The sequence below is a fragment of the Camellia sinensis genome, chromosome 8 (assembly GCF_055761805.1).
Source record: "Camellia sinensis isolate YWXY chromosome 8, ASM5576180v1, whole genome shotgun sequence".
NCBI classification, from domain to species: domain Eukaryota; kingdom Viridiplantae; phylum Streptophyta; class Magnoliopsida; order Ericales; family Theaceae; genus Camellia; species Camellia sinensis.
In genome coordinates this window covers 171632884-171646765 of record NC_138968.1, presented here as the reverse complement: position 1 = coordinate 171646765, position 13882 = coordinate 171632884, and the positions used below count along the sequence as shown (strand labels likewise).

The 13882-nt window shown below is 31.2% G+C and overlaps 1 protein-coding gene across 1 annotated transcript; it reads right to left on the bottom strand.

Moving 5' to 3' along the window:
* Positions 1–4847: 4847 nt before the first annotated feature.
* Positions 4848–12044, bottom strand: LOC114310963 (cytochrome P450 CYP72A219-like). The gene is made up of 5 exons (XM_082884122.1): positions 11604–12044; positions 6692–6909; positions 6301–6551; positions 5787–6171; positions 4848–5424 (listed from the first exon to the last, which is right to left on the bottom strand). The coding sequence occupies exons 1-5, from the start codon at positions 11881–11883 to the stop codon at positions 4999–5001; spliced, it is 1560 nt and encodes a 519-aa protein (XP_082740248.1). The 5' UTR covers positions 11884–12044; the 3' UTR covers positions 4848–4998.
* Positions 12045–13882: the final 1838 nt, after the last annotated feature.

Here is a 13882-nt window from a genome sequence, read left to right as displayed (position 1 = left end):
GTGATCCACTCTACCACAAACAAATAAAATAAATAAATCAATCAGCAAATGCATTGAACCTCCTCGGGCCACCCAATTCCCTATTCTTATTATTATTATATATATACTTTTCCCTTTTCACATATTTTCCACCCCACACCATCATTACATTTTCCACCGCCTAAACATTATTTATCTTATATATATATATTGTTTTTTTTTTTTTATTTCTTTTTCTTCTTTCCACCGCCCCATTTTTCCTTGAACCTCAACTTTTTATCTTTTCTTTAAAAACAACACAAAATAAATAAATAAATAAAATAAATAAATACAAAATAAAAAAAAATACACAACCAAACAACAACAAAAAAAAAAACACTCATTCCATCTACTTTTTTCTGCTCCGTCTTGTACCTTCACGCCATTCGGATTTGCACAATACACTCATTTTATTCATATCGGGATCAACCCCGATCCACATTTTACACAAAAAAAAAAAAAAAAAAAAAACATCACAACAACAACAGATTTGTTTTCTTTTCTGCAGACGGCCACCCACCGACCTCACTTCTTCGCCTCTTCCGCTGGTCTCTTCTTCTTGCCTCCGTCCTGAGCGGCCCTTGGCGGTGCTGCCTCCGTGCTTCCTCGACCACCAAGCCAGTTGCCTCCTCCCTGCTCCTCCACTCCCGCATCTGGTGGACCTCCAAATCAGAACATCACGGTGGCCTTCCGCTTCAGCTCCTTGTTTTCCGCCTTTAGCACACTTATCTCTGCTCGCGCATCCTTATACATGCGCTGGAGCAGAGCCAGTTGGGCGTTTAACTGCTGCACCTCATTTGTCCTACTCTGCAGCCGGTGTGACAAGTTTGTGACCGCCGTCATGGTCTCCACACATGACTTCAAAGTATACTGATTGGCCTCAATATCAGTTTGCACTGCCATTTTTTGCTCCACAGACCGCATCGGAAAGCTCAACGGCGCAAAACCAGAGGCGCTTGGTTGCGGTTCACGGGCCACTGCATCAGTTATCTCTCTTGTTGACTCGTTGAGGTCGGGAAAGAGAGTGAGCAGACCACGGGAAGACGAGGCCATTTTCTGGGCAACAGAGTGTTACAGAATATTACAGAGTTTCTCTCTCAGAACACGAAGAGTTTTTCAGATGTTTCTCTCAGTTTTTTTTGTCTCAGCCTCTGCTTCAGCCTCAGCCTTCGTCTTGGTTAAATAGCCAAGGCAGCCACGCGCGTCATGCGCCGCTCGGCGCTCGACGACAAACTGGGCGCGTTTTTTGATGGCACGCCTTTTGAAAGATTGGGCACGACTTTTGAGGGCTCGATATCTATCTCCATGTATATCTTTTGGGCAGCCTATATACACACTCATACAGTGTCTTCTACACCGGTCAGCTTTATCAATCCCTTTGTTTCAACCTCAAATAGGTTTCTCTCTTCACACCTATTTGCGTTTGAGGGGGGGTTATACACAGTATCATGTATAAGTCGCTCATGGCGCACTCCCTAAGTCGCCCCCTTGGTGCACCACCACAACCTGCTACAACGGTCCGACATGATCCCGTAAACTGTCCCGACATTGATTCCGGTCAGCTTCTACAACGGTCCGACATGACCCCGTAAACTGTCTTCTACACCGGTCCAACATGACCCCATAAACTGTCTGCTACAACGGTCCAACACGACCTGCTACAACGGTCCGACATGACCCCGTAAACTGTCTTCTACAACGGTCTAACACGACCACACAGTGTCCGCTACAACGGTCCGACATGACCCCGTAAACTGTCTGCTACAACGGTCCGACACGACCATACCGTGTCTTCTACAACGGTCTGACACAACCATACAGTGTCTCCTATCCCATTTTTAATTTTATTTGTCAGCTTATTTTTTCTGTTTTGTTGCTCTCTCCAAACTCAAGTTGGCTAGTACCTATCCTCCTTGAGTTTGAGGGGGGCTGTTAATGTAAATTGTAAATGTAAATTGTAAATCACCACTACCACCCACTCCACCTACCACCTCCACTACCACCCACTCCACCTACCACCTCCACTTCACCTACTCCACTACACTACACCTACTCTCCACCCACTCTCCTATATAAGGAGCCCCTCACCATTTGTAATTATAACAATATACATCAATCAATAATACATACAATTTATTCTCTCTCTATCAATTTATTTTACACAATGAAAGTGAAAAAATTTGAATAAATTTACACGAGACATAGCGTGAAGGTTGACGTTATGATGGTGGGGTGGTAGGACATGTGGGATAATATCGTCTGAGGACGTGTCCATGGGTTTGGATATTGATTCCATGATCATGGAAATCATCTCTTTGGTGTCTCCATACAGCAGTTTGTATGGATTTCCCTTGAAACCGTGCTCTTTCAGCCACTTCTATATCTGCTTCGGCCTCAATCATACCCAGTTCACTACTCTCCATGCACATGTTAGGAAAGTTACTAAAGCAATGGAGGTAACAATAGAGCGTACTGTTACTTCCATATTGAGAGAGAGAGAGAGAGAGAGAGAGAGAGAGAGAGAGAGAGGTACCTCAATAGGTTGGTATATAGAGGACAATAGAATGTTGTACAAAAAAAAGGAGGGGGGGTCTACATGCCGGTGAGTAAAGGGAAAAAATTTTATTCACATGAGAGTGCAAGTGTGTTTGGAGGGGGGGGCTACATGCCGGTGAGAAAAGGGAAAAAAATTTATTCACATAAAAAATTTATTCACATGAGAGTGCAAGTGTATTTGGTGGGGTCTACATGCCGGTGAGAAAAGGGAAAAAAATTTATTCACATGAGAGTGCAAGTGTGTTCGGTGGGGTGCAAATGAAAGACTCTATGAGTGCAAATTGCACGCCTTCCTGTGTTGATTATTTTTTTTCCTTTTCTCACCTGCTTGTAGTTTCCCAAAAAAGAAAGAGAGAGAATTACCACTATTTTTAATTATAATTGATAGAAGCAATTGATTTTTAATTAGCTGGGTCAACCATTTTATCCCCATAAAGCCAGAGAATTATAGATAACAAAAGCAAGGAATTAAACATCGAAATAGAAGTCATCCTGTCCTCAAAAAAAATAGAATTCATCCTCAATAAGAGTATTCTCGAATCCAACATCAAAATGCAATTAAAAATTGCATGAAGGGGTTGTAATTAAGACAATGTCAAAAAATAATCTCTATTAAAATGTAGGGGTGTGGATGTAATTTACTCCAAATTTACATCCATCATAATTGGGTGATTTGCTTGTATTAGGGTTTATCTACAACTATAAGCAACACAGCATGTTAATAACGAATTTATAAAATAATTTAACTTATATGAAAGATTTTATCTATTTTTTTAAAAAAATTTCAAAATAATTAATTTGGTTAACTGACATATGATGAAAGAGAGTTTTTTAAAAATAAAAATGGTGCATTTACATACAAGTTCTAATTTATGAATTTATACACCATTAAGTTCTAATTAAGATTTTTTAGACTTTCAAGTTCCATTAAATTTTTAATAATCAGAATTGTCCTTCAAATAATGATTGTTTATTAGTTATGATTATTCATAAAGTAAGATGATGATTTGACATTTATTTTGGTTTTCAAAACTTTCTAACAACTTTCAAATTTAAAAAATTTTAAAAAAATAATAATGTGCAAAAAAAAATTTTTTTGAAAAAATTGAAAAAACTAAATTCTTTTTTGTGAAAAAATAAAAATTGTCTCTATAAAGAAGTATGATGATGAAATATTGATGTGTAAAACTTTAAAAATGTAAAAATTGATAATGTTTTCAGTTTTAAAACTGAAAAAAACTAATAATGTTCTTGGTTTTATTGGATAGTTGAATCAAAACCAATAGGTAGATGGACAAAAATATTTAATCTCATATTTTGTTTTTTTCACCAGTTAGTGAAATAATTATCTAAAATATTACTATACAGAATTAATAATATTCTTAATTTTAAAAATTGAAAAAAAATAGATAATATTTTCAATTTTATTAAATAAGACTTATCGATTCAAAAAAAATTCAGATGTTACAAAAGTTATTATAATATTTATAAATAAGATTTTTAAATAATTAACCCAACATTAAATTGAGGGAACACCTCATCTGTGACATAAAGCTTTCACATTTCAGTTGAGCTGTCCGGCACGTAACTTTTTTAAACATTAATTTTTGAACTTTTTCAAACATTAATTATATTGATAATGTTTGCAGGTTGACATTTTAATATCTTATATAACACTGACTATGCTATTTATTATATAATTTATGTAATTGAGACATGCAAGGTCTTTGGTAATAATTTTTTTTTTTTTTTTTTTTTATAAATTTTCCTAGTAAACTGTAGACAACGGGTTGGATGACTTAATGGTTAAGGCATTTAGAGATGATTATAGTCGATAGAAAAAAAATTAATTTAAATTTTTTTTTTTTTTTCGTCTCAAAAAATTATTTTTTCAACCAGAGTTTTTAAACTATAAATACACTCTGCCAAATGGACTTGATCCCGAGCGAGAGGGTCAGAGGGGCTTATAGGTAGTTGTGGGTACAGAATCTCAAATTTGAGCACTGGCCCAAACCAGGCAATGGTACTGTTTAGGGCTTGGTGATGGGTTGGACCTCACCTAGAATGAATGTTTGTACTTTTATTTACACTTCAGTAGTGGAAACAAACAAAATAATATTTTTGGGCTCAACCTTTTCACAATATTGATCTGATGATGACTGTTTCTTGATATTCATTTTGTTGCCATACCTTAACGTTTATGGATAAACATGACGAGGAAGGAAGAAGATGAAGTTGGTGGAAGAACAGAGAAGAATAGTGGAGGGAGGTAATTTAGTATTTGAACTTTTGAAGCTATAGAAACTATTATAATAAAATGATGACATGACAGGATAATATTAGGTGTTGTAATACACTAATTATGATAATCACTACATAAAGGTAATTATTTTACATATCATCATTACAAAGATCAATCAAATCCTAGAGTTTTTGTAGGATTAAGTGAGCACCATGTTGGGGATTGAGTGTGAAAAAAAGAGCAGGAGCGTGCACGTATGATGGAGAAAGTTGGAATGAAAAACGTTGTAAAATCATTGCTAGGGCTATTTTTGCTTCCACCATTGAGAAGTTTTGTCCAATACATATACGAGGACCCCCACTAAAAGGAATGAATGTGCCTGGGCCCTTTGTTGCCTTTGTAACTCCGTCAGAAAATCTCTCAGGCTTGAACTCTGTTGCATCTTTGCCCCAAATTTCATGGTCATGATGGATGGCAAGAATTGGCAACGAAAGTTCCACTCCAGGAGGTAGAACAAGTTCTCCTACCTTTGTCTTCTTGTGTGTAGTTCGGTTAAGGACAACTGCTGGTGGGTATAACCTAAGAACCTCGTAGAGAATCATGGTCATCTGTAATACAATGGTTGTAGGAAGATGAATAAAAAACAAAAGTTGTAGCACAGTTTTACTCTGAATACAAAATCTTATCACAAACCTACACATAGAATGTATACAGACATAAGATTTTTCAAAAATATTTATTTTATAATGTGCATGGCAATTGTTAGTATTACTCTAAAACTATACTATTGGTGAACTTTCAGAATTACATTCGTGCATTATATTTTTCATCCTTTCTATAAAATAAAAAAATGATGTGGCATTTCATCTAAAATAAAAATATGTAGAGCATGATAGGCAAAAAAACTGAGTAGACAGTTCTATAAATTTTAGTAAAAATCCAAAATTTGATTTATGTAGAAAATACTCACAGTTTTGAGCTGATTTAATCCATCAGAGTCCGGCTTCTTGTCTCCAAACACTGCCAAAACCTCTTCTCTAGCTAGAGCTTGCCACTTTTGATGCTTACTCAACAAGATCATTGCCCATACAAGCAAAGCTGAGGTGGTCTCTTGCCCAGCAAGGTAGAATAGCTTGCACTCTTCAATCACATCTTCTGTTGTCAGTGTGATGTTCTTCTTGTTTCCTTTTTCTTGAATTTCTTTCAAATTTGTTTTCAATAGTATTCCCAATAAGTCATTATCTCCATCATTCTCCTTTATCGCCCTCTCTCTTTTATTAATGATATTGCTCAACAAATCTCCCACTTCACGATAGATTGCTTTCATCCTCATGTTTGTCTTTGTTGGTAGAAACCTGCATGCAATTAAGTAGATCTCATCAAAGAGATAAATGTGGGTTTTACCCACAAATTTTGCAAAATCTTATTCATTCATATTTATTATGTATTTTCTTTCTATGATTGTGATAGAATTTCAGACATACCTCCAACCTGGAATGTAAATTGATCGCGTGACGAGTTGTATTATAATGTCAATTTGTTCTTTTTGGAGTTGGAATATCCTTTTTCCTTCTTCATAATTACTACCAAATGCTGTTTGAGAAATCACGTCACCTGTCAGATTATCGAGATAAGGTTGTACATCAACCTCACATGACCCTTTTGTTGACGAGACTAACACTTCCCATTTTCTTATCATCTCACTACAACTTGAGCACATAGCTGGAACCATATGCTACATAACAAACACCAAAGACACTATTAAGCACGTCGATCATGAAAGTCAATTCTGGGTTATTTCTTATTCTGGAAAGCAATTCCAAGGAAGAGAAACAGATGAATGTTCAATTTATGATTTAAACACAGCTTAATTACCTTTAGCTTTTCTAGATGAAAGGCTGGATTGAGAATGTTTCTGTGCATAGCCCATTTGTCACCTTCCAACGATATAACTCCTCTCACTAGAAACTTTCCAAGTGGGTTTTTCACTGGCTTTTGAAAGATTTCATAGTTAAGCAATATCTCCTTTATCAGTTTAGGATTTGCAATGTTTACTTGTGGTATTGGGCCTAACCATTGAAAGTAATCTTTACCTGAAAGTTTTGGCCATTATTTGCCCAGGTGAGAACAAAATGAAAGACTTGAATTTTAATGAAGGCAGTCAATTCAAAATTAATTGGCACTAACTACATGGGCTCTTAGAATCCATGCATGCTTAGGTGACATGTGGCCCGGTTTCATGTGGAGGTGGTATATAGATGAGAAAAGAAAAAAATAAATTCGTGACTAAGCTTTGGCCTTGTGACCACCTAAGATCTAGATTTGATACAATGTTAGAATTATTGAATGTATTTAACTCAAATTTGACATTAGGTGGAGAGGCTTTCACTGTATTAATCATACCTAGATAAATTAGAAAGGGGATATTGATAATTAAAATATTGGAAAAATTAAAACCAAAAAAAAAAAAAAAAAAAAAAAAAAAAAAAAACCTATAGTTTGATCCCTATAACAAAATAATCTTTGAGTTTTTAATTTTATTAATTTAAATTTTAAATTTTAAATTTTTGATTTGATTTTTTAATCTAAACTATTAGTCTATTTTTGTTAAGTAAAATCGATTAACAAAAATATTTTAATCATTAGCTTAGGTGTACATAAAATGATTAAAGTATTTTTTTTTTTTGAGTTTAATGTCTAAAAGATATATTTTTCAAACAATTTTATTTAATGAAAATAGATAAATGGTTTATATTAAAAACAAATCAAAAGCTTCGGATTTAAATTGATAAATTCAAAATTTATTTTGTTACAATAATCAAACTTTGATTTTTTTTTTCCTAAAATATTTGAAATACATCCTCTTCCAAGAAAACAAGAAATTATGGTTGGTTATTATGACCATATTGAAGAAGAGTTCTACTGGGTAACTCGAAAATTGGTTGTCTCGAATGGCTCAAATGTGTTGGCATCTATGGATCTGGATCCTTTGCTGTGATTCCTTGCAATGGTTCAACGGTAGTGTCAAAACGACGTAGTTTTGACAAATGTTTGAGAACCAAACTCTAACAAACAAAAAGGTCAGGTGACGGCGAGAGAAAGAGAGGAGAATGAGGAACAGAGGAGAAAGAGGAAGAGAGGACGCTGGAGATGGCTTTACCAGCCGAATGGGAAGCTGCCGGAATGGGTTTACAGTGTTGAATCTCCATAGAAAAAAAAGAAATGAAAAAAAGCATAACCTCTTTTTCTCTTCAACTTCCTTCATCCTCTACTTTCTCTCTTTAAAAATTACCAAACTCATCACAAAATTGAAGCAAACGCACTTTCTCTCTCTAAAAACTATCAAACCCACCGCAAAATTGAATCAAATCCAACATGGATCATTCAATTAACACTAACAAATAACATAAATCATCCAAATTCAACACTTTGGTTCTTGTTTCTTCAATTTTTATCTTTCTTCTCTTATTTTTTCATCGCTTTCTTTACATTGTTCTTGGAGAGTTATTGATTTGTATATGGGTTTTGCTCTGAAAAAATAGATCTGGAGGAAGAATGAGGGAGGGTGGTATTGGGTCGGCCGAAGCTAATAGGGTGGGAGAGAGAGGGCCGGAGGGTGGGTTTGAGAGAAATAGCGAGGAGGGAAAAATTCGGACTATTCGAGAGTTAAAAATTCGAGTTACAAAACTTTATTCATTGAAGAAATGGTCATAGTTTTTGGAGAAGGGTGTTGCCTAAAGTATTTAGTTGATCAGAATTAAAATAAAAATATTATTACAATTAGGGCATATTACACTAATGGTCCCTATAGCTTGGCGATTGTATCAATCTGGTCCCTGACTTTTTAATTGTGATACATTTAACCCTGAATTTTGAATCTTGTTCCATATCAAGTCAATTGAAAATACCATTGCTCAATTTCAAGAGCAAAGTGGCGAATTTAATAAAATATAAAGGGCAAATTACAGAAATGGTCCCTATAGTTTACTCGTGTTTTCATTTTGGCCCTTGCATTTCTAATTGTTTCAATTTTGCCTCTGCAGTTTGGTTTTTGGCTCGAAATGGTCCAATAGTTAACGCCCGTTAGCTTTTTGGATAGAAAATCGACGCGTGCAAGGCACGTGCAAGCCAATTTTGACTTTCTTAAACAATTTTGACCTTCTTGAGTGTTTTTTGATCAATTCAATTTGTTTAATAGATGCTTTATTTAATTTTATTATTTAATTATTATTATTTTTTAAAATAAATTTATTTAAATATTTAATTAAAAAAATAACATATATTTTTATTGATATTTTATTTTTAAAAATAAATTTTTTTAATTGTGTAAAAAATAAAATAAAGTAATTTTTTTTAATCTAACTAAAAATAATTAAGCTTACTGTTTGAAGCATTATGCTGCCGATATGGAAAAATTTGGTTGAGTTTTTAATTATTATTTTTTAAATATTAAAAATTAGTTTAATATAAATAAATATCAAAAATAAAATTTAAAAATATTAAAAATTATTTCCTACCCAAAAATAAAAAATCAGATGAAAATAATATATATTTTTATTTTTTTACCAAACTATTTTTTAAAATTTTAATATTCTTCAAAACATAATTTTTAGAACTCAACCAAGTGTAATGAAGTAACCTATCTATTTGCTAAAATATAGTTTTTATTGGAATTTTAGCTAAAACATAATTTATTGACTCAAAATCAACTTAAAAAAATTTAATACTAAAAAAATTAATTTATTTGATGCATTGTTAACTTTTTGACTCGTCCAATGTTTGGTAATTTTTTCAATTTTTATATTTTTATGTAAAATTACCAATTTTCCCATGAACAATTTTGACTTTCTTGACTTTCTTGAACAATTTTGACTTTCTGTTTTATTTAATTTCATTAAAAATAGTCATTTCTAGATATCTAATTTCATGAGAAAACAAATACGGGATACACATCCAATCCAACTAAATAGTCTGGAGGATTCATAAAAAATATATATTAATAATAAAAAATAAAAAATATAAATTATAATTTTAATTTAATTAAAAATAATAAATTATAAATTTATAATTTATGAATTATTTTTTTTAGTGTTGTTAATTTAAAATTAGATATTAATAAAAAATATAAATTATAAATTATAAATTTAATTTAATTAAAATTTATGGCAAGATTAAAAATTATCTTTAATATTTTAATTATTTTTAGCTAGATTAAATAAAAAATAATAAATTTAAATAAATATAATAAATTTAAATAAATATTTAAATATAATAAATATTTTTTTAATTAAATATTTAAATAAATTTATTTTAAAAAATAATAATAATTAAATAATAAAATTAAATAAAACATCTATTAAACAAATTGAATTGATCCAAAATTGTTCAAGAAAGTCAAAATTGGCTCGTGCGTGCCTTCCACGCGTCGATTTTCCGTCCAAAAAGCTAACGGTCGTTAACTATTGAACCATTTCGAGCTAAAAACTAAACTGCAGGGGCAAAATTGAAACAATTAGAAGTGCATGAACCAAAATGAAAACGCGGATAAACTATATGGACCATTTCTGAAATTTACCTAAATATAAATTAATTTGACAAAAATAAATGTCAAAAAATATTTTTAAATTTTTAAAAATTATTTCTATTTACCAAAGATAAAATTATGTAAAATTGATAAATATTTTAGGGGCACTTTTTCATAAATTCTTTTTCACATACTTATGTTCTATTTAATCCACATTATTTTCTTATATTCCAATAAGTCCTATCAGTGACATAGTTATCAAAATATTCCTAATAATATTCACATTTATAGTGTGAATGTTTCGTGATGTGAATGTTCACACCGTCAATGTAAATATTAATATGTCAATGTGAATGTTCACACTGTCAATATGAATATTCATACGTCAATGTGAATATTCACATTGTAAAATATGAACGTTCACATTACTAAATTGCTAACCGTTTAAAAAATATTTGTAAGGGTAGAAATATCCATAAAATATTTTTAAAATGAAAATTATGATTTAGTAGATTAAATATTTAAATAATAGGACTAATTGGAATATAGGAATATCTTATAAACTAATTAGGATACAAACACTTGAAAAAAAAAATTCTAATAAATCTCCCAATGTTTTACGCATTTATTTATTTATTTCACCAAATTAATTTTTATTATATGTTTGGATGATAATCATGCAATGAGTGGTTGCTTTATTTTCATTAAATTAGTTTCTATTTTGTAAAAAGTCAAATATGGCGACAACTTTGACATCATTATTAAACCAATTCATTAAATCAAAAAAATTAAAAATTAAAAATATTTCATATATTAAACATATCGATCATTAAAAGCCTAGTAACTATCCGTTACATGATTATTATCCAAACCCATAATAAAAACTAATTTGATAAAAATAAATAAATAAATGGATAAGAAATTTATCAATTTTACTTAATTTTATATTTAGTGGGTATAAATAATTTTTAAAAATTCAAAAATATTTTTTTGACTTTTATTTTTTTAAATTAGTTTATATTTTAATAAATTGACAACTTTGCCCTTAAATTGAGCAATGGTATCTTCAATTGTCCTTATTTAGAATACGATTCAAAATTTAAGGTCAAATGTGTTATAATTAAAAAGTTAAGAATTAAACTGACACGAGTTTTAAACTATCGGGACTGTTAATATAATTTTTCTTTATAATTAATTTTTAAAATATTTATTTTGCTTATTTGGTTGAGTAAAAACCAAAAAAAAAAAAAAAAAAACTCATACCATGAAGGTGGACGCTATGATGGTGGGATGGCAGGACGCGTGGGATAATATCGTCTGAAGACGTGTCCATGGGTTTGGATCTTGATTCTCTCGTCATTGATATCATCTCTTTTGTGTCTCCATACAACACTTTGTATGGATTTCCCTTGAAACCTTGCTCTCTCAACCACTTCTCTAACTGCTTCGGCCTCAACCACACCCAGTTCACTACCCTCCATGCGCATGTTAGCAAAGTTACCAAAGCTATGGAGGTAACAATAGAGCTTACTGTTACTTCCATGTTGGTGGAGGAACAGAAAGAGAAGAAAGAGAGAACGAAACCACCACAAACTTTTTGTTACCCAGCAGATGTCCCACAATAGGTTGGTATATATAGGATAATAGGATGTAGAGATGGATTCCAGACAAATAATGGACAGGTTATTTTGAAGTCCAAGCTGTACTGTACTGGTGGTACTCATCTTTAATTATAAAAAATGTTAAGACCTGGTTTGGCATAACAGAAAAAAAATTTAAAAAGTCAAAAAATTATTACTATTTATAAATTAAAAATATAAAAAGTTAATTTATACAATATTTTAATACAAACCAACGAGTTGACAGTGCTAGTACTGAATTGACGTCGAAAACTATGTATTGGTATGTCAAAGGAATAAAAAAGAAAATTAGATATATATATATATATATATTCATTAAGTTGGAGAGTAATGTTAGGCCTGTGGAGGCCCACTACGGGTCTCGTTTTGATAATCCGAACCGTTGAATGTATAGAACTCGTCGAATACTATATGTCTGAAAAGAATCACGTTGATCTGATATGGATAGCTATGTGATCAAATCAGATTTTTTTCAACCGTTTATTTTTGACCATCCATTAATTTCATACAAAACTATTTTGATCACATAATTATCGATATCCGATTAAAGTGATTTTTCATAGACATATAGTACTCTCCGAGTTCTAAACACTGCATGGTTCGGATTATCAAAACGGGATCCGTGGTGGACCCCCACGGCCCAACAGTACCCGTGAAGCCTCATGCACCATTTCAATCAAGCCATACTATCCTTCTGCCCCCTGTCACTGATGAGTCTACAATGTAGGGGTAAAAATGCATTTTACCATTTTATACAATATTTTAATACACATTTTTTCATAAAAAGACAAAAAGTTATCCAAACAATCATATTTTTTTCCTCAACTTTTTAGTCTAAAAAGTCAAAAAGTTCACTTATTTAGGATATCCCAAACAACTCCTAAATCTCAACTTAAAAATGAAGGTTTGGATTCTCGTCATCCAAGTGATTTGGAAAGTTGGTTAAAAGTTATTTTTTTAATTTTTTTTTAATTTTTTTGTCTTTTTGTGTATATAAAGAGGTGAGGTGACTCAAAATAGATTAAAAATTAAAAGTTTGATTTTTACTAGCTTCCTAAATTACCCCTTAAGATAAGGTTTGGGTTTGATGAATTCATTTTGGAGTCAATTTCATTGATTTGAACCGTTTATTTTTTAAAATTTATTAAGTGAAATACTCATATAAAAAAATTAAAATAATTAGATATCGGTAATTATATGTTTAAATTATATTTATTTTTTAAAAATAAATGATAAATATAATTTTAAGAATAATTATATTTAATTATTAAAAGGGTTAAAAACCCTAAAATAAAAAATTTTAAAATTTAGCTTAAAAATAGTTGTGTGGTATATATATTTAAAGTTAATGAATAGTAAGAGTCGGTTCATCATTTTTTTAATATTTTTGTGAGTAATTTTTTAACTCTATAATATTATTGTTTAACAAAAAATGATTGGAAATTCTAATAAATGAGCTCTAATAGAGGTGAATTTCACTGTGATATGATGTTTTAATTTTGATTTATTTTTATAATTTTTTTTTTCTTATCACGTCATTAAAGTTATAAAATTAGAGAGATGTATATCATTACTCATTGTTTAATTATTAATTAATGCAGTAAAGTTTGTTATTAAAAAAAAAAGAAATAAAAAACTTTCAATCACCGAAAATTTGTTGACTTTCAATCACCGAAAACCTTTTGATTTTTTGAGTGGAATCTTAGAAAAACTTTCAATCACCGAAAATTTGGTGATTTTTTTTTTTTTTTTTTTTTTTTTTTTTGGGGGGATAGGTAGTGGTGGCTTCGATGATCTAGTGGTGACTTTGATGATGGAGATGTTTCACTGTAACACCGCCCATATTTTAATATTTATATTATCTTTACTGTTCTGGCTGCATATGTATATATACGAGTTGGA